Source organism: Echinops telfairi, unplaced genomic scaffold (assembly GCF_000313985.2).
Source record: "Echinops telfairi isolate 266 unplaced genomic scaffold, ASM31398v2 ScPeMD7_7420;HRSCAF=8458, whole genome shotgun sequence".
In the NCBI taxonomy this organism is placed as follows: Eukaryota; Metazoa; Chordata; class Mammalia; order Afrosoricida; family Tenrecidae; genus Echinops; species Echinops telfairi.
This window is the reverse complement of record NW_022111320.1, coordinates 51,676,342-51,700,829: the sequence shown is the minus strand read 5'-3', so window position 1 is coordinate 51,700,829 and position 24,488 is coordinate 51,676,342. Positions and strand designations below refer to the sequence as shown.

The 24,488-nt window shown below is 61.7% G+C and overlaps 1 protein-coding gene across 1 annotated transcript in view; it reads left to right on the top strand.

Moving 5' to 3' along the window:
• The first annotated feature begins 18,444 nt into the window (after positions 1 to 18,444).
• CACNA2D2 (calcium voltage-gated channel auxiliary subunit alpha2delta 2) overlaps positions 18,445 to 24,488 on the top strand; it is a 117,681-nt gene continuing 111,637 nt past the window's right edge. The window contains exon 1 of the mRNA XM_004715242.1: positions 18,445 to 18,525. Coding sequence (XP_004715299.1) covers positions 18,445 to 18,525 — 81 coding nt within the window. The remainder of the gene's footprint in view (positions 18,526 to 24,488) is intronic.

Here is a 24,488-nt window from a genome sequence, read left to right as displayed (position 1 = left end):
CACGCACTATGCGATCCTGCCAACTGGGGGTGGGGGGCTGGGTGTCTTCACCAGGAGGGATTTGAGATTGTCCACTCTGGGTTGGCCTGGACGTAGAGGGCCACTCTCAAAGGCAAGCACCCCGCCCCCAAATCTTTTCAGCTGGGCCTCCTGCCTGATGGCCTCCAGTAGAGTCCTTCCTCTGCCTTTGCCTCAGTTTCCCCTCTTATAGGACCTTCTACCTCTGACAGGGCCCTAAGGAGACCAATCTCGGGGTCCTGCTACTCTCCCCCCTCTGCTCTGGCGGCCGGCCAGGCCTGACCTCCAGTTCAGTTGGGCCCCATCTCTGTGGGGTGCCTGGACTTCCTAGGTCAACCTCCGGCCACACCCCTGGCGGCAAGCTGCTGATTCCCAAACTGACCCACTTTGCGGTTCTGATGAGCCTAATTGCTCAGCAGGGGGAGGGGCCCAGGAAGTGGCTTGGCTGCTGGTCAATTAGTAATCTGCCCAGCCTTAGATTGATGCCCCCGCCGCCCCCCAGGTAGCCAGACCCTCAGGCCCCTTGCTCAGGCTCTGCCTCTATGCTGGCCCCATCTTTGTAGATGAGCCCCCCCACCTTCCCACTTGGTGTGCACTGAAGCATCCACGCCTCTCACCACCTGGGTGACCTTGGGAGCTTCCCCAGCCTCTCCAGGTCTCAGAACCTTCCCCTGACAGTAGCCCCTCACAACCTCAGGCAGTGAGAGGTCGTGAGGCCACACTGCCTGGGCCCAGGGAGTGCGTCAGAAGGGCACTCTGCATGCCAGGCACCTGCCCCCTGGCACAGTCAGGCCTTACCGACAACTGGACTGTGACTCTTTCCTCCAGCGCGTGGCTCCCGCCTCCACTTGGGTGTGTGTGTGTGAATGCTCAAACCTGTGCTTGCACACACGTGTATTTCCAGGCACGTGTTTGGTGTATCCGTGTGCAGCGTGCTTGCCCATGGGACCTTTGTGTGAGGACAAGGTGCATGTGTGCCCTTGCCTGCTGCCGTGTGATGTTCGTGTGTTTGTGTGTGCAGTGACGTGTGCACGCTGACGCGTGTGCACAGGGCCCAGCGTTTTGGAGTGCACACATGCTTGTTTGCACACAAGGCTTGGCTTATCTCCCGGCACCCAGGATACGCTCCCAGAGCCCGCCTCCCGCCCCGCCCCCGCCTTGCAGGCCAGTGCCAGGGGCTTCTCAGCAGAGTACACACTGCCAGCGGGAATCAGGCTGCCTGTTGTTTAGACCAACGTTTTGCAAACTTTCATGTCAGGAACAGCCTGAGTTAAGGCTGAGCCGGGAAGTTGGATTCTCCACCAACTGGCACGGCGACAGTCTGTGCAGGAAACAGAACCTGCGTCCCTGTAATTCAGATGTGCGCACATGCAGTTCAGATTCGCGGAGGGAGCCCAGGGCGAGAGGGACTGCCCTGGCTGCGAGTGAGCGAGGCCTTTGCAATCAGTGGGTTGCAGAGGGAGCACCGTGGGGCCTGGGAGGTGTGGGGGTGCCGGGAACCCTGGCAGTGTGACCTTGGGCTGGCATCGTCCCCTCTAGGAACCAGCAATTCTCACTGGCACATGGGAGGGGCTGGGACCTGGCAGTCCTTGGCATGTCTGCTGTGGGTCTGGGGGCCCTCGCCCCCAGCAGGACAGCCATGCGGTCAGCTGCAGGCCTGGCTTAGGGGAGTGGAGCTTTGGATTGGACAACCCAGAACTTCCCTCCATTGGAGGGGGGTGGGGGCTGGGGTATCCTCAGTGAAGTCTGTTCCTTTTAAGGGTAAGTTTTGGTCAGCTGGGTTTTGGGCAGGGAGGGGGGGGGGTCTGAGATGAAACTGCTTGGGGGCCCTGTGTTGGAGGCTCTTTGGGCCCACCCCCCCACTAGTGGGTTTTCACAACTGTAAGGACGGTGCATTTTGACCCCCTGGCCTTCATAGGGCCTGTGTGTGGTCGGTGTTGGGTGGGCTTGTCAACCTGGCATTTGGGGAAGGAGTTTCTGCACAGGGCAGAGGTTGCTTTGAGGGGCTGGGGCTTTAGGAACATAGGGGTTCCCGCCAGGACGGGAAGCCTGGGTGGGGAGGCGGCATCTCCTTGGGCAGTATGGACTGTCCCACGTCCCTGACATGGAAGAGGCATGTCGCAGCCACAGAGCCCCGGGGAAGGCCCCCTGACCCCCTTGTGCAAGAAACTGAGGCCTGAGGTGGGAGGGCAAGCCCCACCCTCGTGCCCCAGCAATGAATCCCTGTGGCGTGAAGGGTCCCTCCTCACCTGGCCCTCCTTGCACTGCCACCAGGACAGTCATTGCTTCTCTTAAATGAGGCCCCTGGCCTGGGGCTGGGGCCCGGGGACAACCCTGCAGAACTAGGTTCCTGTGTGGCCTGAGGCCCTGGCCCCTGGTGTTTCTCTGGGGAGACCTCCAACACCCTGGGCCTTTTGGGAGTCACCCAGGCCCCCTCAAGTAGGGTGGCTTTGTCCCCGGCCAAGGCCGGGTAGGGTGTGTGTGCGAATTTCCAACCTGACGTGGCATTTCTGTCTCCCGCCACCCGCAGCGCCTGGAACGCTGCATTTGAAGGCTTAAAGGTCAGTCCTAGTGCTACCAGCAGACAGCACAGCAAGCAGCCCGGCCCGCTGCCACTTGTTGGGGAAGGGATGAGCTGGCAGAGAACACGTCTCTTTTCTCCACGTGCACTGAGGTCAGAGACAGGGTCCCTCCTGGCACCCCCAGGTGTGCTGCGGCCTCCTTTGTGGAGGGGTGTTGTCCTTGGCTGTGGCCCTGGTCCCACTCCTTGGCCTGCCTGGGCTTAACAACCTGGCTTCAGACGTGTGACCAGTCACTTGTCGATCCTAGGACCCTTGGCCAGCCCTGGTGGGCCTCTCCTCCGGCCCTCTGGCCAGCTCATAGAAGCCCAGAGGAGCAAGCAGGTGCTGAGCTGACTGCGCCCCTTATGAGCTGAATCTCAGGAGTGCGTTCGGCAGCGAGGAGAAGCAGTGTGAGGTCGCCCCACACTCGATGGGTTTCTCCGGGTGGTCGTACATTGTCTCCTCTGACATGAAGCCCAGGGGCCAGGCACTGTTAAGTGGCCAGCAAGGACTGCGCCGCCTGGCCTGTGGTCTGCCTGGCTCTCCTGGCTTTCAGTGTGGTGGGTGCCCTTGGCTGACCCCCTCATGGCATTAAGATGGTCACCAGGCCACAGCTCGGGCCATCACATGTAGACACAGCCATGACCGGGCAGAAGAGATTTCTTTCCCTCAACAGCCAAGGAAAACTTGTGCAGTAGCCCCCCAGACAGCATCCCTTCCATCTCATTGGTCAGCGCCGGGTCACGTGACTACCTCTAAACCAATCAGCCGTCATTGAGAAAGTCCACTGTGATTGGCTGAGGCTAATCAGGATTTACCCTTGAGCTGAGGATGGGGTCACCTTGGGGCTGGTGGTAGGAGAGATTCCACCAGACTTGGGGTTTTGTAAGCATCAAGGCTGGGGAGGAATGGAGGGCCGAAAGCCTGCGTGGGCTGCAGACAAAGACAGAGGCCCGACCCCCAGGATGGGGGTGAGGAAGGGGTAGGGAGGTTGGGGGGTGCCCATTCTCAGGAAAGCACTTGTCAAGGAAGTAGTTGTTGGAACGGCATTGGTCACCCAGAGCGGGGTCCTGGGTGACACAGTTCACACACCCACGCTCAGTCCCTTCCCACGGGCCATCCGGGACCTGTGCTCAATTCCCAGCCTGTGCATGCACTCCAAGCAGAGGCTCGTGTGTGGACGAGTTCTAGCACCTTCCTGACTAAGACAGACAAGGAAGAAAGGCCCGGCCATCTATTCTGCGCACATCCGCCCTTGGGGACCCTACACGCAGAGGCAGTCCAGTCCTGTCAAGGGGCCCCTGTGAGTCTAGGCCCTGCTGCAGCCTAGCACAACACAGTAGGTGCTCTCGGCCCGCCTGGACGTCCCCCACACAGCGGGCGGTGGGAGGTGCGGGGAGGCCGGGTGAAGCCGAAACCACAGGAGTCTCACACAAAGACTTGGGTCTGGGCGCTGCCCCCCACGGCCTTTGCTCTGCCGCCTGCCTCCCCAAGGCAGCCCCCGACCCTAGGACCCTGGAGGTGCCCACACTCCCACCCTGCCTGTTCCACGGCAGATGCAAAGGCCTCCACTTGCATCCGACCGAGGCCCTGGGAGGGCAGCGTTCTGGGAGCCTTCCATCTCACGCCCTCGGAGGCATCTCCAGGACCAGCATCATCCTCAACAGTGCCACGTCCCCATTGCCCGGCCTAAGGCCCTTCCTGTGATTTTCTGGGCTCTAGTCTCTACCCTGATCTTGGGTCTAGATGGGGCAGTGACCAGGGGTCAATTGGACCCCTGGACTTGGCGCTGCCCTGAGGTTTGGCTGCCCAGTCTGGCTTGTGCTACCCAGACGGAAGGGCTCTCTGGTCCTGTCCGAGGGCCAGAGAAGGGGCTGGCCTTTAGCCGGGAATTACCTTCCGGCCTCTGGGCTAGGCCACACATCCTCCGACCTTCTGAAAGCTTCCTGAGACACGGAGCCTCAGAGGGGTCGACGGACTCACAGCTCCCACCTCCCCATTCCCTCACCTGACCTCCTTCATCCCCACAAGCTCCACCCCACTTTACCAGCCCCACCCTCCCACCTCCCCCAACCCAGCTGGAAGCCTCAGGGAGGAAGGAGCCAGTGCCCTCCAGATAGACCATGGCCTGGCCGGGAACTTGGGAAGCCTCTCTCCCGATGCCTCTCCCTCCCCTGGCTCACCTGAGCCAACCCCCTCAGCCCCAGCATGGTATCATTTCTGATGCTTCTACAGGTGTGATGGTCTCCATTCCTGAAGCCACCACGAGGCCCAGGGCTGAGCTGGGAGGCAGGCATCAGGGCAGCAATCACCCCTCTTCTGCCCGGGGGTGAGGGGGTGGGGGTAGCATATCAGGCACCTACTATGCTCCCAGCATGCAGTGAACTGAGAAGCAGAGCTTCCTGCCAGCCCCAAGCAGGGTCCACCTGTGCCCGGCTGGCCTCTGCCTGTCCCTCACGGTCCCAGAACTTCCCTAGACCTCCGTGTGTCCTCCAGGAGCCTCCTAGGCAGTAGAGCAGGCTGCCAGGTGGCAGCTGGGCTGTCTCCCAGTGGTCACTGGAAGCTGGGCTGGAGCTCCTGCTGAGCAGGGAACGCAGGGGCCTGAGCTGGGCCAGAAGGACCCCTGGGAAGAGGGCTGTGGGCCCACCTTTCTTGTGAGGGGAAACTGCTTAAGAGGCAGAGCACAGGGTGCTGGTGGGGTGAGGGAGGGGCTTGCCCCCTGTGCTGATCTATCCCAGTTGTCCAAGCTCCTGGTGGGCCCCATCCGGCCCCTGCAGCTGCTGTCCCCCTGGGCTGCGGCACCCCTGGGCTTGCCTCATACCCAGAATGCCTTGAACAGCCCGGAGCTCTAACTGGGGCACTACCTGCCCGGCACCCCACAGCCCCATGTCCCCTGGCACAGAGCAACTGGGGAGCTGGGCGAGGGGGGGCAGGGAACACTCCCTGAGGCCATTAAGCCGGGTGATTTACAAGGTTTCGGAGGCAGCGCCGGGGGAAATATATTTCACAGGTGATTTCCAGACTGGTGGCGTATGCAGGAGGCCATTACTCTGAAATGGAAGAGGGTGGGGGCTTCAAGGAGGGAGCAGGCGCTTCTGTCCACAGGGGCCTGGGGCACGGGCTCTGCTGCCTGCCAGGGGCGCTGGCGCGGCTCCTGCAGGGAGGAGGACTCACAGTAAGGAGAGTCTCTGTGACCCTGCCCCAGCCACTGGACGCCTCAGCCCCGTCATCTCTGAAATGGGACCACACTGCCCACGATTTGCTTGTCAGGAGGCTGAACATCCAGTCACGGAGCCCAACAATTTTTTCCATGGCCCCCCTGCGTGTCACCCGGGAGCCCTGGTGGCCCTGCAGGCTACTCGTTGGGCAGTTAACTTCAAGGTCAGCCGATGGCCACCGACCACCAGCTGCTCCGAGGTAGAAAGACAGGGCCTTCTACTCCAGACAGGCGCCGCAGCCTTGGAAGCTCTCCGCGGGGGCGAGGGGTGGGGCGCGGGGGGGTTCTCCTCTGTCCTGTGGGTCCGTCACAGTGACTCGGCATGGACTTGGGGGGCAGTGAGTCGGGGCTGCCCTGCTCTTCGGAGATGGCATCTTAGTGACCCCGTCTGTCAGAAGACATGGGGACAGCCGGGAGCCCTCCCTCAGCACCGGTGGGGGCAGCAGCAGGAGGATCTTCACCCGGGAGCCCTCACCTAGTTGGGAGAAAGGGTGCTGGTGGGAAAATAAGAATAACCTCTCCAAACACTGACATGGGGGGCGCTGTGGGGGCCTCATCCTTCTGTGCTGCACGCCCCCCCTCCCCATGAAGATCTCAGTATGGAGGGTGGAGGGCTGGGGGCCCTTCTGGGAGGTACCGGTTAGTGTCTGTGGAATGAATGAATGAATGAATGAATGAGCTGAAAATCAGTCTCCAGGACGCTGGAAGCACTCCCTCCATCTGCTTCCCTTCCCGCCCCAAGCTCTGAGGGGTCCCCCACAATCATGCTGCCCAGAGCTGCCTCTTCCTGGAGGAGAGGCCACAAGATAAGTGCTGTAGTTCTCCCAGCAACTGAGAAGAGGGGGTGTCCTCAGGGGGGTGTCCTCGGGTTGGGTGCAGGCGGGCACACCGAAGACTGTCTGAGCAGGGTTTCAGCAGACAGTGTTACTTTGTTTAAAGAACAACCTTCCCGTCGTGGTAACAGTAACACTCTCCGGAAGCCCAGGTCCCTGGGCCCATGGAGCTGTGAGGCAGAGCTCATCTGCGTTCTGAACCTTCTAATGAGCGCCGGGCGGGCCTCCCATGATCACCCAATTACCAGGACATGGCCGGGCACGTGGAGTCCCCGCTCCAAGCACGTGCTGCTTTCATGCCGGTGTCTTTTATAGTCGCTGGCTTTGTCAAATTTTCTGGTGTTTTAGCTACAATATTGCAGTAATTAGTATCCGTGAACCTGTGTCAATAACTTTTTCTCAGAATGAAGCAGTCATTAAAGGAAAGGAAGGGGGGGTGGGGGGGAAATCTAAAGAGGATTCCGTTGAGTTACTAATAATGCTGTAACTAATAATGTAATTCTATACGGGATGGTTTTACAAAACAATGTTCGTGGCCGGTACTGACAGCATCTAGGGACCACGACATTCACCTGGTTTACAGCATCATTCTGTGAGCTTCTGTGAGGTCTGAAATGGGAGGGTGGGGCGGAGGGCACCATGAGTTACTGCACAAGGTGACACCACCCGCCCTGTGCTGTGGGCAGCCACGCGGACGGATGGACGGAGCCTTGCTTTTCTACTGGAAAATGGGGACAGCAGCCGCCCTGTTGCCTTCCTGCTACGTGCAGGCCCAAGGCTGTGGCGGGTGGCTTGATGGTCTGTAGGGGGGCGGGGGAGGAGTAGGGGATGCCAAGACCCAGAGTGGGGCTGTCCGTGAGTCTCAGGCAGGCTGAGAGGTGGGGTGGCCCATGGGCTCGGACGCCCAGGCTGTGTGCGGAGGAATCCTGGTCCAGCCTGCGACCCTCACCCAGGTCACCCGCTTTGGCCTGTGCCTCTACCGGTGGGGGCACTGTCGGTCCTTCCACAGACACTGCCCCCAGCCTGCGCTTCATTCATTCACTCAGCTCACGAGCCCAGGCCGCGTAGCAGTGAAGAAGGCAGATGCCAGTGTGCGTCCCCTCCTTGGGGACATAAGGAGACAGGAGAAGGGGCAGTATGAATTGGGTGTGTGTGGGGGGGTCAGGGCAGGGTCAGAGTGGATCTCACAAAGGTGGGGGCTGGCATATAAGCAAAGCCTGGAAGGAGGGGAGGGTGGGAGCCATGGGGGGGTGTCTCTGGGAGAGGAGTGTCCCAAGCAGAGCCATCTGGCCATGCAAAGGCCCCGGGGCAGGGTGTGGTTTGAGCGGAAGGAGGAGAGGGTGGGAGAAGAGGCTGAGGGGCAGCAGGACCATGAAATGAATGTGAGCCTCTGACCATTGACACTGAACGAGAGTAAGCAGAGGGGAGCCACGGCCTAGTCCTGAGCTGGTAGGGCCTCTCTGCTGTTGTCGAACAGGCTTTCATCTCTGGGGAAGGGAGCAAGGGGGTTGGCAAGGGCGGGAGGCGAAGTGGGATCAGGGTCGTGGCTATGGAGTGGGATGTACCAGTGGTCAGGGGGGTAATACAAAGAAAGAGGTCCCGAGGGCAGGGGACAGGGGTGTTTGATGTGAGCAGCTAGGACAGAGCTGTTACCCGAGGCAGCTGGGGAAAATCAAGGAGATAAGATTTGGGACATGGGTTCGAGACATCGGAGTCCAGATGGGTCAGGCTGGGTCTGCTCACTGGCACAATCCAGGCCGGCCGGGCACCAAAGCCCAAGCCAACAGCCTACTCTGTGAACTCGTTGTTCACTGCCCACTGTCCGCACCCGCTCTCCTCATCGCCCACGCCGGGAGCTCGCCACCCAGCGGTCACCGTGGTGGTCCTTTGTGCTCATGTGGGACTCTGCTGCGGGGCCCGTCTGAGCCTGTGGGTGCTCAGAAAGCATCGCTAGCCTTTACCGGACTGTGCCCTTTGAGCCACCCCAGTGCCGTCTTCGCCGGCCGGCCTCCTCTTCCCTCACACGTCAGCATCAGCCCGCCCGCCTGAATCCTGAGATCCAGAGGGCAGGCCTGCGCTGCCCTGCTCGCCACTCTGCCCCTCGTGGTGCCCGGACAGCAGTAGGTGCCCGGGGACCTTGTGAGTGGACGTAGTGCTTTGGCAGGAACGACGCCTGCTGGGTCTGAACGACCTGCCCTCATCCTGCATCCAGTCTCACAGACACGCAGGCTTCTCTGCCAGGGCGGCCCCTCTTGGCATGGCCACCACCCCGAGGCTCCCCCTCCGGCAGAGGAGAGGCCGCAGGGTGGCACCCAGAGAGAGTCCCCTGCTCCCTGCAGCTGTGGGTGCTGCATGGCCCGCAGAGGGGATTTGCGTTGCTGAAGAGTTCACCGCAGAGCCTCCCTGAGCAGGGCCATGCACATGCCATGCACACGCCATGCACATGCCATGCACACGCAGCTGTGCTCCCTCGGGGATGGGCAAGAGTGACAAGCGCCCGTCCCTCCCCGACCCAGGCTCCCTTGGGATTGAGGGAGCCAGGGCTCGGCCCTCCTGTGGCACCTCTGGTGGGATGTGAGGAAAGTCTTCCTGACCATGCCAGGCATTGGCTGGCTGGAGAAGGGAGGAGGGTGGAGGCCCCGGTGTGGGTGTGGGCAAGTTCCAAAGTCAGAACCAGGAGCGAGCCACACCCATTCTTTATTTCTGAAACCCAGACTCTGGGGCTCTGCCGCGCAGTGTGGGGAGCCTAGCCCGAGAAAGATGGGGCTCTCCACTCTGAAGAGTTCGTCTCAGGGACTGTTCACTGTGAGTCGGCCCCAACTCCGTGGCAGTGCAGGTAACCTAGTGCTCAGGGCCTGGCCCCAGAGCCCGACTGTCCTGGGTTTAAATCCTCGCTCAGCACAGACTGGTCCAGCCACCACTTCCCTACGGATTCGGATCCACCTTTGTGAGAGCACCCCACCCACCTGAGGGGCTCGGTGCTGCCTGTCGAAGGTGGAGCCCCTCTCCCCACTGCAGAGGGAGGTGGTCAGGGCGGGCACCAGTCTGGGGGTGAGGGTAGAAGAAGAGGCTATCTGGACGGAGACCGGGCGTGGGGCCGCGTCTGTCTCAGGGAGAAGGGGAACCCAGCTCCACATCCGTCCCAGGATGGCCCAGAGGCCAGACCTGCCTCCACCCTCCCTCCTTCCCCTCCCCCATCTGACACCCCATGCCCTCCTGCCACACCCTGATTCCCTACACCTTATTTGCAGGGTCCCACGTGGTCATTTGGGGGCATTAGGGAGACAGTGGACGGAAGAGCCACACCAAGTACTTCCACGGCGTAGACCAGTGACTCTTCCGTGGAAAGCTCTGCCAAGGGCCGTTGTCAGGGGGGCCTGGCTGCTTCCCTGGCTGGAGGGGAAGCTTGGTAAAGTGGGGTGAGGACCTTAAAGCAGAGAGAGGAGGGAGAGGACTATCCAGGGAGTCTCTCTGGTGGAGGAGGGACAAGTCCAGAGTACAGAGCTGGTCCTGCTGGCTGGAGTCTCGACGTCCCCACTCAACCTGTCCTCTGCCTGTGCGCCTTGGGGGCTCCTCCAGCGCCCGCACGGGTCTCTGCCCGGAGGAGGGAGCTATTCTCCCCCGTCTTCCTCGAGGCAGGCTGCAGTGTCGAGGACGCACACAGAGGACAGCTATTTGTGGCTCGGTGAGGATTTGACTCACGCTGGGGGTGGGGAAGATGTGCAGGAGGGGTGTGTGAATCATCGAAGCTGGACACTGCCTGGTGACACACAGACAGGGCCTGTTTCCCCCCCCCTCCCCCCATCAGACTTTAGCTGCTGGTTCCATGGATGGAACTCAGTGACCAGAGCTCTCTGGGTGACCGCCACAGGGGCCTTGGCGATGCTGGGCCAGCTGCACCCCACCCAGTCAGTGTTGGGGAAGATGGGCACACAGGTGGCATGAATACAGCTGTGTCCCAAGCCCCAGCCTCACTGAGCCTCATTTGCCAAATGGGCCTGGCAGTGGTTCCGTTCCTGTTGTACCTGGCTGTACCTGCTTTACCTGGCTGTACCCACTATACCTGCTGAACTTAGTTGTACCTGGCTATACCTACTGTACCTGGCTGTACCCACTATACCTGCTGTACCCACTATACCTGCTGAACTCAGCTGTACCTGGCTATACCTGTTGTACCTGGCTGTGACCACTATACCTGCTGAACCTGGCTGTACTTGCTGTACCCATTATACCTGCTATACCCAGCTGTACCTGGCTTCCTGGGGAATGTGAGCAGATGACTGTGGTCTGTGCTGGTGACGGGGGCAGGAAGCAGGACAGGATCGGGGTCTGGGGAACAGACTGAGGAGCCTGGTAGGTAGGGTGGCAGATACCCGGCCAGTGCCCCATGCCTGGACCCCTCGTTGTGCCCCAGTGAGGCCCCAGCTCATGGGCCCTGTGAGCACTGACACTTGGTTGGGATCGGTTGGGATCTGGCACTGGGGGTGCGGGTGGGGTGGGTGGGGGGTCGCCGGCTTCCTCTGGGGCCTCAGGAACCATGTTTCCAGTCTCTCCTGGGTCTGTCACGCTTACTGTTTGCAGCAGTTGTCTCCATGTGTGGTGTTTTCCGGGATAGCACAGTGAGACCAAAGCACCGCTGTCAAGTGGATTGGGGGGGGGGGGCGAGCTGCAGAGGCCCCATGGCCCTTTGGAATGGCCGTGTCTCCTGCGCTGCTTCCAAAGGCCAATGCATGCCGTGAGCTGCTCCTCAGCGGTCAGGGATAGGCCTCCGGGTGGGATTTTAATGGAAAAAAATAAAGCTGGGTGCTTTTGAAACCCATCAAAGTGATCCCTCCCCGTGGGCCCACAGAGGAGAAACTGAGGCACGGAGAGAAGAGCCCTGGGAACTAGACCCAGCATCAGGAGGAGCCGGGAGCCATAAATTATGCATAGAAGCCACAAGCCTGGGCATGCCGTCCCAAAGGAGCCTTAATAATTCATGCCAAGAGGGACCAGGGAAAGCCAGGGCCAGCCTGGAGGGGCCGCTGCGGGGGCTGGAGCCGAGATGGCCGGTGGCCTCAGACCCAGGCCCCTCACCCTGGCTGAGCCCTGCCGCCTGGCTCTGGGACCTGGCTGCCACAGAATGCGCCCCCCACCCCCCACTGCCGAGTTTTCTCTCCTGTTCCACACCTCTCCTCTTCTCCCCTGCCCTCTCCAGGTCCCCACCCCCAAGCACTGCAGGGCTTTGGGGTCCAGAGCTGGAGCATTTCCCCTTAGGGCCCGTCCCCTCTGGCTCAGGGGAAGAGGGCCTGTCAAGGGGCTGCTCAGCAGGAAACGCAAGGCTGTGACCCTAAGAGTGTACAACCACCTGGTACTGTCACCTGACGCCCCAGAGAGGGGAAGGGGTGTTTCTGAGGGCGCACATCGAACGTGATTCAGGCCCAAGTCCACCTTTACCCTGTGCCAAGCGGCCTGCTTCTTCTTTCTCTACCTGAGGTCCTGCCCCCCGCAGGCAGCCTTCCCTGATTGCAGGTGCACAGTGGGCCCGGGCCCTGGGCTGTCTGCTCGGATGGGGGTGGGGCGGAAGGTGTGACCCTAGACACACTTCATTCCTCTATGGGCCAAGTGGGCTCTCCCAGGCCCAAGAGCGACCCTGTTCCCTGGATCAAGACCTTTCTTCCCCCTTCGATGCCGCCCCCTCCCCACAATCAGGCGGTTGGGAGTAAATGCTGTGCTTGGCCCAGCGCCCTAATTACACCAGATGACTGTTCATGGGGGGTGGGGCGGGGAGAGGCACAGGCTTGTGCCAATTAGAAGGTGGAGCTCTTGCCCAGCAAAGAAAGGGAAGGACAGCCCGTAATTACTAACCTCATTAAGGAGTGGTATTTGGGCAGGGTCCCAAGACACACGAAGTCCGTCGAGGCCCACGGATTTGGGCTAATTCAAGCCTCCGCAGCACCAGCTCCTCCCCCAGACCCACGGGGTCTCTGAGGGTCCCTAATGACGCCTGTGTGCACCAGACAGGCGGGAATGGGGCTGAGGGGGGTGAGGGGGTGCACCAGGGAGACCATGTTGCTCCCATTAGGAACCACATCACCTGGATCTAACACAGACAGGCGGGAGATGGGGTGGATCCTTCTGAACCCCGTGCCTCAGTTTACCCACTTGCACAGTGGTGACAGGCCGGCAGGGAGGGGGAGCCTTATTCCACTGCAAATCAGCTGAGCAAGCATGCCTCCGGCCTGCCCCGGCCTCAGTTTCCCCTTCCTGGTCTGTGCAGTGTGGGGCCAGTGCTGACTGCTGACCGCTCTCCCATCCCGAGGCGTCCTGAGCCTGGTGGCCTGGGGTGGTTCAGCCCAGTTGGCCTCTCGGAAGTAAGGCACCGTGGCCAGTCTGTTGTCTTCCACCAAGGCCATCTTCAAGGTGCTGCTGCTGGAGAGCAGCCTCCTGAGTGGACAAGCAGGAAGGACCCTGGTCACTGAAGGCCCTGCCCCTGTGGTCAGATCTCTTCTCGTTGCAGGCCCCTGGCAAGCTCAGGGAGCTAAGAGGCTGCAGGAGTGAGGAGGGGGCTTGGCTGTGGTGAGAGCAGCTCTGTTTTCTGAGTGGGTCTGGGGGCGGGCAGCCACCCCCTCTCGCTTCCCGTGCCTGCGGCACTTGTGCCTGGATCCTGGGCGGTGGCAAGGAGGTGAGCTGTCTGTCCGTCTTCTGGCTGGGAAAGCCGAGGCCCAGCAGCGTCCATCTGGTCTCCGGAGATCCAGCGCTGCATCTTGGTGCTCAGTCCACATGCAGAGGGGCATCTGCCCAGTGGTCAGGGAGGACCCGCCCAGGGCCTCCCTAAGCTGCCATTGCAGCAGGGGTCAGGCCTGGTGCCCTGTGACCTTAGTGGCTGGTGGGGGAGGCACGCCCTCCCCGGGGAGTGGCATCAGCTGCCCACCCACCAGCTTCTCCGCTCCTGGGCCGAGGTCGGCTTCTCAACCCAGCTCTCCTCCTGTCTCTGTGTCTCTCCGTCTGTCCACCTTGTCTGCCTGTCTTCCACCTTCAGAAGATTCCAAGGCACCTAGGTGGGAGGTGACCAGGCAGCTGACACATAATCAAAAGAATCAAGTATCGCGTCATTTTAGTTGTGGCCTTCCCCAGAGCGGGGAGAGCAACTGGCTAGCCTGTCAGGAGAGAAGTGAGAGATCTGTGGGCTTCCAGCAGCTGCAGCCCCCACATGTCTATACCGGGCCCCCCATCCCCATCCTCACCACCCTCACCCACCCACCCTACCCTAGCCTCACCCCACCCCCCTTGTCCCCACCCCCACCCTCCCCTCTACCCCTCATAGCCCAGGTGGCTGCCCTGCTGAGCCGCGGGAGGGCGGCAGGCTGTGTGCCCCATGGAGTGGGGCAGTCCAGGCGGGCTGCCCTGGGAGGCAGCAGAATTAGCTCTGAGTGGCCAGGAAACTTTGTGGCAGCAGAGCCTGGAGGTGCTCATTGCTTGGCTTCCCTGGAGAAGGGACCCTTGTGGGAAACCCCACTCCCAGCAGCCCTCAGTCCTACCCAGCCCCTCCCTGGCCTGCCCCTGCCTGCTGGAGAGCAGAGCTCCCCTCCTCCGCCCTCCGCTGGGTCCAGCCTTCCACACCCACCCGTGCCCTCTGAGGGTGAACCTGCCGTGTCACCTGTCTCTGGTTTTTTGATTTGTTTAATTATAGATGAGTTTTCTGCATAATTTATTCCAAAAGCCCGGATTATACTGTACAATTAAATCACATTCCGATCAACAACTTCTCATATAAAATTAACAACTGGTAACAGTTTAATCTCTGCTGCTGCTGCTGCTGCTGCTGCTGCTGCTGCTGCAGCTGCACTCGGGCCTCTTCTCCCTCTTCCCTCTGGCCTCCTGCATCTGCCCCCTCAGGGGTCTCACCCCTCACCACCTCCTCCCTGGGCCCTGGGCCTCCCTGTCCCCAGCCTCAGCTGCCTCGGACTCCTCCCCCAGCCTCAGAGCAGGAGGCTCCCCACTCCCAATCATTAGAGACGGTAGCTCTTTACGGGAGCAGAAACCCTCATCTTTCTCCCAAGGAGCAGCTAGCGGTTTTGAACTGCCAACCTTGCTGTTTGCAGCCCAACCCATGAGCACTGAGCCGCCACCCCAGCTCCACCCACAAGCACTCCTCAGTGGTCCCGCCCCTGATGTCCAGTCATCCTGCTACCGTCCCGGTTTCCATGTGCATCTGTGGTCATCAAAGGGCAAACGGCCGTTCTCACCCCACGCACGGACAGGGAGGCTGGGGGTGGCAGCTGGGCCCGAGGGAGCCCGCACATTTCCAGCTGAGCCGGAAGGTGGGTGGGGATGTGGCCATAGCCAGCACCCAGGCTCCCTCCAGCTGTCTGGGCTTCAGTTTCCTATTCTGTAAAACGAGGCACAGCGCCCGTGCCTCCCTGGCCCTGGGCACCCAGGCGCCATGGTGCTTAGCCTTTCTGCGCCTGTCCCTGCTCCTGCCCCTGCCCCTGCCCCTATTCCTGCTCCTGCCCCTGCTCCTGCTCCTTCGCTGTCTTGCTAACTTGGTGCCCAAGGATGAGCCAGAGCAGAGCCATCCCCTGGCAGAGCCTGGGAAAACACAAGGAGCCTCAGGTGGGCAGTGTCGGGCCAGCGTAGACTTGGGCCCAAGTCACTGGAAGTCCTGGCTGGATTTGCCTGGTCTGCTTTGACCCAGCAGGGGCATGGGTCCCCGTGTACACCCCCACCCACCCTCCATAGCCCCATGCCATTCTGCTGGAGTGGGGAGGCCTGGCCCTGGCCCAGAGGGTAATTTCTCCAGTCTCTGGGCAGGACCGCTACAGGTACACAGTCCCCCTCCCCGACACCACCACCCCCACTGTGCTTGCGTGTCACCCCTGAGAGCCAACACTGGGACATGCGCCAAACCCTGGAACCCACGAAACCACAGCCCTGTGGCCGTGACACGTGACCCCATCCACCATGCTCCTTTTCCGACTCGAGAACATGCGGGTCGCCTCCTCCGTGAGTCTGTTCTCAGTGGGTCACCAGAGCCGCTTGTTCTCCTGGGCGGTGCAGACTGGTGGGCATGGAGCTGGGCCCAGGAAGCCAGGTTCAGGGCTGAAGCAGCCGCTCCAGGGAGGGGGGTGTGTGTGCCCCAGGGAGCCCGAGGTGGCCAGTCCCTGGAGCCCATAGGCAAATCTAGAGCTACTTGGTCTGCGGTCAGGGTGGAGAGATGTGTGTGTGTGTGTGTGTGTGTGTGTGTGTGTGTTTCTTTGGGAAAGAACTGTTCCTTATCCTGAGATTTGGCTCTTCTGAAGTAACAAAGTGCTGTCTGGACAATATAAAACATCCCCAACTGTGTCTGTTCTTCCAATGATTTTTATCACCATTATTATGATTTTACCTGGAGACCCGTGTGCACGTTGATCAACTGCCTGGGGTGGAATCAGTCATTCACTGTCCAGGAGGAGAAACCCTGATTTGCAACGTTTGCCAAATTCCATGGCGTAAATACTCCTGCTAGGGCCCATCGCAGGCTCCCAGGACCACTGCACCAGCACAGGGGTAAAGAGAGATGCGCCAAGCCCACCCTTGCAAGCGGACTTCCACACAGCCCTCTCTACACTGCGTCCTGGTCCGGTGACCTTGAGCAGGTCACTTAAGCCCTCTGTGTCTCAGCTCCTTCCCAACAAGTTGGGGAGGAAGTGGCCGGACTTCTTGGAGCGATGCAGGGCGAATAAATCCCTGAAACTACTTACTACCCAGAGGTCACCTTGAAGCCTCCCTGACCTTGAAGCCTCCCTGACCTTGCCTGAAAAGCAAACTGGTGCAGGGGGTCTGCCTTGAGCAGGGTGCTCTTTTAGGAGCTGCCCATCAGGGATCAAAGTGACCACAGCTCTAGGAAAGATCAGATGGGGACCCGAGGGGAGAGTGCGTCTGTTCACGAGGGAGGGCCAACTCGGAAAAGGAGGCTTCCCCTCACCAAGAATGTCCCTGTCCCTGACTGCGACACTTGGAAATGCGACGTGAAGGCTGCTGCGTGTCGAGTCGGTACGTGTTTTTCTGCATGTGTTCTCAACGGCAACGCAAAAAAGAAAATGTCAAGAAACAGAGAGGGAAGGAGAGAGCGTGTGGTCAGCGCCCACTAAGTATTCAGCTGGAGAAGGATCCTGCTTGGTGTCTGGACCCGTGTGCGGCAGGGCTGGGGGCTGGGGCAGGTCCTCGGAGATGAACTGCTTCCTTGATCCAGGGCTGCTTGTCCCGCCTGCCTGGCTGGGCGTGGACTGTGTGCTGGGCCATCCCAGCAGCCACCGGCCACACTGTCCACCCGCAGCCAGGCTAAGTGACCCGTGCGTGGGGGATAGGGCCGGGCTGGGCAGGCTGTCCCTTCTCTGCTGCGCCTTGCCCTCCCCAAGCCCCTGATTGTGGCCTGGCTGCCCCTCTGAGCCCAATGGCCGGGCCTGCAGCCCGGCTGGCGCGGAGTTAGCTTTCTCCCCTGCGGTAGGGTGCGGAGGTGGGATTCGGGCTGAGGCACAGCCAGCAACAAGCCGAAGCTAATACCTCTTTCTTTTGATGTTGATTTTTTTTTTTTCCATCACGGTCCTGACATTCAGCTTGGCAAATTGCAATTAGTGATCTGCCCGCCTCCTGCTCCAAGTTCCCATGCCAACCGGCCCCGGGCACACAATGGCAAGGCCCCAGCCCTCAGCCACGGGCCTGGGGGGCGGTGGGGGCAGGGGGCCATGGTGAGGCTTGGGCTCTGAGGACTAGTGAGCCAAAGGGAGTTGAGGCCCCCAAGCAGCAATGGGGGAGGTGGCAGGCCCAGGGAACCCCCCACCCTGGGACCCTGTGGCTGCGGGGGAGGCTGGCTGTGCTTGCCCCATGGCTTATCCACACCTTTGTGCGGGAGAGTGTTGGGGGGGGGCTGGGAAACGGGGTGCATTTTCAGCTATGTCGGGGGCCCTCAGCTCAGAAAGCTGAAGCCACAGGAGAGAATGGCTCAGGCCGTGGCAATTGTCTCTGTGACCGGACCTGGGCAGGGACCAGTGGGCCTCTGCTTGGGGAACCCACAGGATGTGTGAGCGGGTCCACGTTTGTGGCTATGGGGCCAGGTGACTGCCCCTCCTCCGTCCTGCTCAGGCGCGGCTTTAGGGCCTCTGAGCTGTGTCCTTGACCCGCCTGGTCTCATGTTTTCATGATGCCCCAAGAGGGGTCCCCAAACTATACCCACATTCCAGAGGGGGCAGCAGAGTCATAGATGGGTGAAAACACACCCCAAAGGGACACTTGCCCGAGGGAGGGAGATCTGCTGGTGGTGCTGCTCTGTGGAGCTGGCCAGCCCTCCAGAAAGGGCTAAGGAGGTCCACAGGGAGCCTTTGCGGGGGCGCGTCGGGCAGGCGTGCTGACAGCCGTGGAAAGGTGGGGGCATTGGTGGAGACTGGCCGCTCCCCACATCAGATGGGGTCCCGAGGGCCACACAGAGACCAAGGGAGATGAGAGGTGCTGAGATCCAGCCAGTCCCCCTTGTGCCTTCCCTCCTCCCGTGGTGCACAAGTCCCCAAGTTCAGAGCCACCTGCCACATGAAGGAGATCGCCGAGCCGCTGATCTCCTTTGGTGCATCTAAACGGCCTCCCTCTCTATCCCCCACCACCACCACCACCACGCAGCCCCATACCCCCTACAGCGTTTGGGGCCACGGTGACTGGACTTCAAAGGCTTGGCCTCTGCTTCTCCCCTGGTGAAAACTGGCCCTCACAGCGGGTGGCTGTCTCCCAGTAACTCCGGGGCCTGGGTGGGGCTGTTCCCATACCGGGTGGTTCTCCTGACCCCTCTCTCTCCTCTGCACGCAGGATGCAGCACTGGGCCCGGCGCCTGGAGCAGGAGATCGAAGGCGTGATGCGGATTTTTGGGGGCGTCCAGCAGCTCCGAGAGGTAAGCCTGGCGCCACTTGCAGGGTCCCCTGCAGAGACGCTCTTCCCGGTGGGAGAGGATGGGCGAGGTTGGGGGTGCTCAGGAAAAGGGAGCAGGAATGGTTGGCGTTGGGGATTCGGGTGGGGAAGAGCCTGGTGTCCCTGTGTTTCCGCAGTCAGTCAGGGTCCACTCTGATGCCCGCCCCCCGCCCCCCCTGTGCTCGTGGGCGGTCTCCAGCCATCCCCAGCTGGGCTCCAGGAGGTGAGGTGTGCATTTTAGGCAGGGGTCCGAGCACGGGGTGCACAAGGAAGCCGGAGGGATGAACGGTCCACACGCGGTCCTGAGAGCAGGGCTGCCTGCTCCAGGCTGCGAGCTGCTGGAAGCCGGATCAGGGGTGGGGGGGGTGATTGATTAGGCGAGAGCAGCCACATTCATCCTGGGAGATTATGTTAATGTTTGAAATAGTGACACGAGGCGCAGGCCATCCGTCACCCCCCGAAGGCTGCACACTGTCACTGTGGGGCCCTGGGCCCTGGTGCCGGGTAGCGGAGGCTCGGGAGAGAGCCGCAGCAGCGCTGTGCAGGGGCACTTTGAGGGTCTGGCTGTGGTCTCGAGGGCCACCACCGGGAGGTGCTGGCCGGAAACTAACAGGGGTTGTGTGAAGTTGGGGTGGGGGTGTCTCTGCTGATAATTGACCTGGCTGTACAGGTCACCAGAGTCTCTGTTTGTGGCTCCACAGAACCCCAGTCTCGGCCCACTCATAAGACCCCCTGCTGTGTTCTTGGCCAAGGCAGGGTCAGCAGATGCCCCTCCTGCGGTGTCAACAGATGCCGCTCCTTCGAGCCAGGGACCAGGGGGCCTTGTCTGCGCTGCTCCGACCTGGCTCATACCAGTGGTGACCATGAACGTGGCCGTTGGCAAGGGCAGGGTGAGGTGGTGACAGGGGGGCATCCCTCTTTCGGTTCACACTGCAGGGGCCACCCGCCGGCTGGATGCTCTCCCCCGAGGGGCCGGCCTCTCTGGCATTCCCTCTGCCCATGAGCCCCTTCCCACCCACTTCCTGTGAGCCCCTGGGTGACTTAGAGGCAGCCTGGGTGGCCAGCAGCGCTTTCCCTAGAAGGCACGGTGAGAGAGATGGCTGTGGAGGGGAGTTCATCAGGCCTCAGGAGCAGCACTGGGCGAGGACGGGGCCCTAGGTGGGCACTGTCAAGGCAGCCGTGTAGGTTAGTGAAGGAAGGAGCCCCCCCACACTGACAGGGGTGCTTTCCATGTTTTGTCCGGGGGTGTGAGGTGCCCGCTCAGCAAGGCACACAGCCCCCTTGCTCTGTACGCCCAGCTGCAGGATGCTGCCCATGTCACCCACGCAGGCAAAACAGACCCGAGATTCCACCGAGAAAACAGCGCAGGCATTTCTGCCTCGACCGGGATCTGCCTGAACCATTGAGCTTCTGTGGGGGGGAGGGCGGGGGGCACGAGGACCAGAGGTGGAGTGTCAGCTCGGCGTGCCCGCTGTATGCCCTGGGCCAGGGCTGCACGCCCTGACCCTCAGCGTGGCTGGGAAGCCCCTTGGGGAGACGCGGTGTTGAAACCAGGTCCAGGCCAGCTCCCCCCCCTTTCTAGAAATCGGATGTGAGTTTCCCTGTCGATTATCCTCCATCCCAGAATATGCTCACTCCTTCCTGGTGGCGCCTGCGTGATTCCAGACTCTTGGTCAACGAGCACATCTCCCCCCACCCCTGCTCTCCCTGCAGGAACCAAGGTCACACAGCTGACTCGTGGTAGAGAGAGCCAGCTGGGCCTGGGGCTCTGACGCCCATTCTGGGGCGCTGGCCCTCCCCTGGAAGGAGGGACAGGAGGAGCCGGCAGCAGTAGGCAGGGGCTGGCCCGGCCCCCTTCAGTGTGGCTGTGGCCAGGCTGGGCGGCCGGCAGAGGGAAAGTGCTGACCCGGCGTTCCCGGCTCCTCCTGGCAGCCCTCCTGCCTGTCGAGGCTGCCAGCTCTCCAGCGGCTGTGTCCTGCTCCAGTTTTTCTCACCTGCTTCCTCAGCCGCTTACCTCCTGCTGACAGCTCTGGGGCTGCTGCCTGGCACCGGGCACCCTAGCAAGGTGGGGGGTGGGAAGGACAGCGGAGAGGTTCCAGAGAAAGAGGACAACCCCGTGAGGGCAGGAGGGAGACAGGAGGCTGGCTGTCTGTGGCCTCCCCCCGTCACCCACCTCCCCGTCCCCACAACCCTCCCCAGACCCGGTCTGAAGCACCTTTGCCCTCCTCCCAGTGCATGCTGGGTGGCCCAAGTGCCCAGCCCGTGTGGCTCTGGTAGCTCGGGAAGATGCTTGGAGCAGAGCCCTGACCCAGCTGCACATGCTCCCGGGGCCCCTGGCGTAGCTCCACCGGGCTGACAGCCTCGGTCCCCAGAAGTTTGTTCTGAGCTGCCCCCAGATACCTGCAGTTGGGGTGGTCCTGGGAGCTGCCCCCTCCCCCAGGGCTGCCCTCTCTGGCCGTCCCTGCCCTGGCCCCCCACCCCCACCCCCAGAAGGAGGGACCACAAGGGCTGGCACTTGCCAGGGGGCGCAGTGCAGACTGGCTCTGGAAGCATCTTCCTCTCTGCTGACCTCACACAGCACCCTGGGGACACCTCTGACAGGCTGGACTCGGTGACACGGAAGGCCCCACGGGCTAGTGTGCATGTAGTAGAAGCTCCTGCATCATCCCCTCCCCCTCGCTTGGCTCGGTACCCCCTGAGCCTGCCCCACCAGCTCCCCCAGCCCCAAGCCACTTCTGCCCCCAAAGGTCAGAAAGGTGTGGCCCTGCACAGCCTGCCCCGCCTGGAGGCCCTGGGTGCTGAGTGATGTCTCCTGCACCCCCTCTCCAGCATCCTCCATCAGCACCATATTGTCCCCCTTCCCCTCCCTGGGGGGGAGCAGGGAGCATATGCTTGGGCTGTGAGCTCATTTACATAATGAGACTGATCAGGATGAATAATTCATCAGGCGCCTGGGGGTCCGTGGAGAAGGATGTGAGCTGGGCAGGTCTGCCCACTGAGAAGCCCAGGTCACTTTGAGGAGTGCAGCCAGGGACCCCGCCCCTCCTGACTGGGTGCCCACAGGAGAAGGCTGGGGTCCTAGTGGGAAAGCAAAGCAGGGGGGTTCGTGGTCAGACACAAAGAAGAACCAGGGCCTCCTGACACGGGCCCTCTGAGGGTCCCGCAGAGGACGTGGGAAGGTCTGTGGCCCGGGCCGGGACTGAGTGAGGCTGCCCCTGGGGGCTCCAGGCCACGTTCTGAGGGGACGCTTGGTGGAGAGGATGGTCAAGGCAGAGAAGCAGACCCAGGGCCTGCCTAGAGGAGCCACAGGGCAGCCCCTTCCCCACCTGGCTAGGGCACAGGCTCTCAAGACCTCCAGTCTCCCAGCCCACCCCCATGGCTATGCCTTTAGGGATACTCTGGATGGTTCAGGCCAACAGGGATGCCCTCCGACTCAGGGTGGTGCACAGCACCCCTGCACCCTGTCTGCTCAGGGAGCCCTCTGTACCCTGTCCTCTGCTCAGTGAGCCCCCGCTGCTCAGGGAGCCCCCGTGCACCCCGTCCCCTGCTCAGAGAATCCCCTGCACCCCATCATCTGCTCAGGGAGCCCCTGCACCCTGTCCTCTGCTCGGTGAGCTCCCTGTACCCTGTCCTCTGCTCAGGGAGCCCCCTGTACCCTATCATCTGCTCAGGGAGCCCCTGCACCCCATTCTCTGCTCAGTGAGCCCCCTGCACTCTGTCTTCTCGGGGAGCCCCCCTGTACCCTGTCCTCTGCTCAGTGAGCCCCCTGCACCCAATCACCTGCTCAGTGAGCCCCGGGACTGTGTAATGACTATTTGCAGGGGACCCCATCTGGACCTGGCTCCTGGCATGGGCCAAACTCTGGTCACTTCCAGGCCCAGGAAAGGCGGGAAGGGCCCTCTGCAGGAGCCTTTGACACAAGCTCCTCCCAGTCTCCCCCAACCCCTCTCCCCTATGCAGTATCAATCCCCACCCCCAAAGGGGAGCATGCCCACAGACTGGCTCCAGGTGTGTGCCCGAGGCTGTGGGTGCAACCACTGGGGCGCCCTGGGAGGCTGGGCATCCCCAGCAGGGCCCAAGTGACAGTGAACCCGTGGGCGGGGGGTGGGGGGTGGGGCTGAGGCAGATGAGGAGGCGGGACTCGGGGATCAGGAAGGTGGCAGGGGTCAAACAGCCCTCGGAGGGCCAGGCGAGGTGGGAGACACGCCGATGTGGTGACATGCACCCCAAGAGGCAGGTCTGCAGCTCGCGGCCAGGTGGACCCCCAATTGCACCAGACCCCCGGATGGGGTGGTGAGAGAGTCCACCGTAGCCCCTCCCTGGAGTCCCTGTAGCCCCCGCACACCCCTCCTTGTGCCCCCAGAGTACCCCTCACCCCGCCTCCCTCGAGACCCCGCGGCAACCTCTGGTCTCCTGGCACAGACAATCAGGATGTGGGGCACGTCCGGGTGGGGGTGGCGGGGGGCACGGTGTGAAACACTCTACTGGTGGGGACTGCTGCCGCTCGCTCCCTAAAAACCCCATACATTATTCGTTAATGGAAAGTTAATTGTCTTATTATTCCCTCCATATGGTCCTCTGCTCCGCACCCAGCGGGAGGCGCGGGCGGGGGAGCACTCCTGGGAGGGCGTCTGAAACACAGCGCAGCCACCACTGGAGCATCATGGGGTGCACAGAGGCGGTGCTGGGGAGCCTGGCCAATGCCGCCAGCCCAGCCTGCTCCCCTCCATTTCCCTTCCCTGCCCCCCTATTCCATCACCCCCACGTGAGTCATGGGGACCCTCTTCCTGAGCAGTGCAGGGAGAGACACGTCCCCTTTCTGCCCCGCCGGGGGTCCCCCCCCCCCACGTCTGCGACTGCAGGGTGGTTCATTTCTGAGAAGCAGTGTCGTGGGGGCAGGAGCTCCTGCCTGAGAGCCAGCTTGGGGCTTGGGTCTCCCATATACCTTCCATACTCACCCCCAAAGGAGGGGACCAGGGGAGCTGCCCTGTGGTCCTGCCCCAGGGGTGCTGGTTCATGGCCACACGGTCCACAGGCACCAGACTCCTGAGATGACCCACCCTCCCCCAACACACACACACACACACACACACACACACACACACACACACGGCTCCTCAGGACCAGCTGGGGCTGGGGCTGGCTTGGAGCAGGCCCCTTACCCCTCCCTGGGCTGCCCCTCCCTGGTCATGGGTTGTAAGGATGTAACCTCAGGCACAGGGACCTGGCTTAGCCAGTGGGTAGACCTGTGGGCATTCACAGTGCCCTGGTCCTGGGGTCTTATCAGGGATATCTGCTGATATCAGGAGTGCTGCCCTGGGAGGCGGCCTCTGGGATTCTGAGACAGTGCTGGTGCAGCGTTAGCTTCCTGTGGAGGCCGTGGGGGCTGAGTGAACCCACGGCCCAGGGGAGAGACGTTTCTGGTGGGACCTGCGGGTGATGTAGGTGTGGTGGGTGGAGGCGTTAGCAGCTTCCAGCCTGTGCTAAGAGATGAGATGCATGTGAGTGCGCCCTCTGTCTGCCATGAGGTCCCAGTCCGTTCCCAGGGGATGGGGGACTCCCTGCAGGGGAGGGAAGAGGCACTGGAGGGGGAGGCCCTACTTGTGGAAAAGAGCGAAGCCGGGCTTTGAACCCCCAGTCGGTGTGCACCAGCAGCTGAGCGGTGGTGGTAAAAGCCTAAGGGGCAGGGCTGGGCCTGAGGCAGCTCTTGATGGCCCTGGAAGGAATGTCCTCCAGTCTTGGCTCCCCCGTCGTGCAGTGGAGAGCCAGGTGGTCTTGTCCTTGTGCGGACAGCACAGCACCGCTGTCGCCGAAGTGCCGCATGGGGGGTGGCCCTAACCACCCCTGTGTTCACGATTCGCTTGTGGTTGACGAGACCAGAGGTCCACACTCGGCTCTGGAGCACGGCTTTGGGGTTCGTGGTCAGACACAAAGAAGAACCAGGGC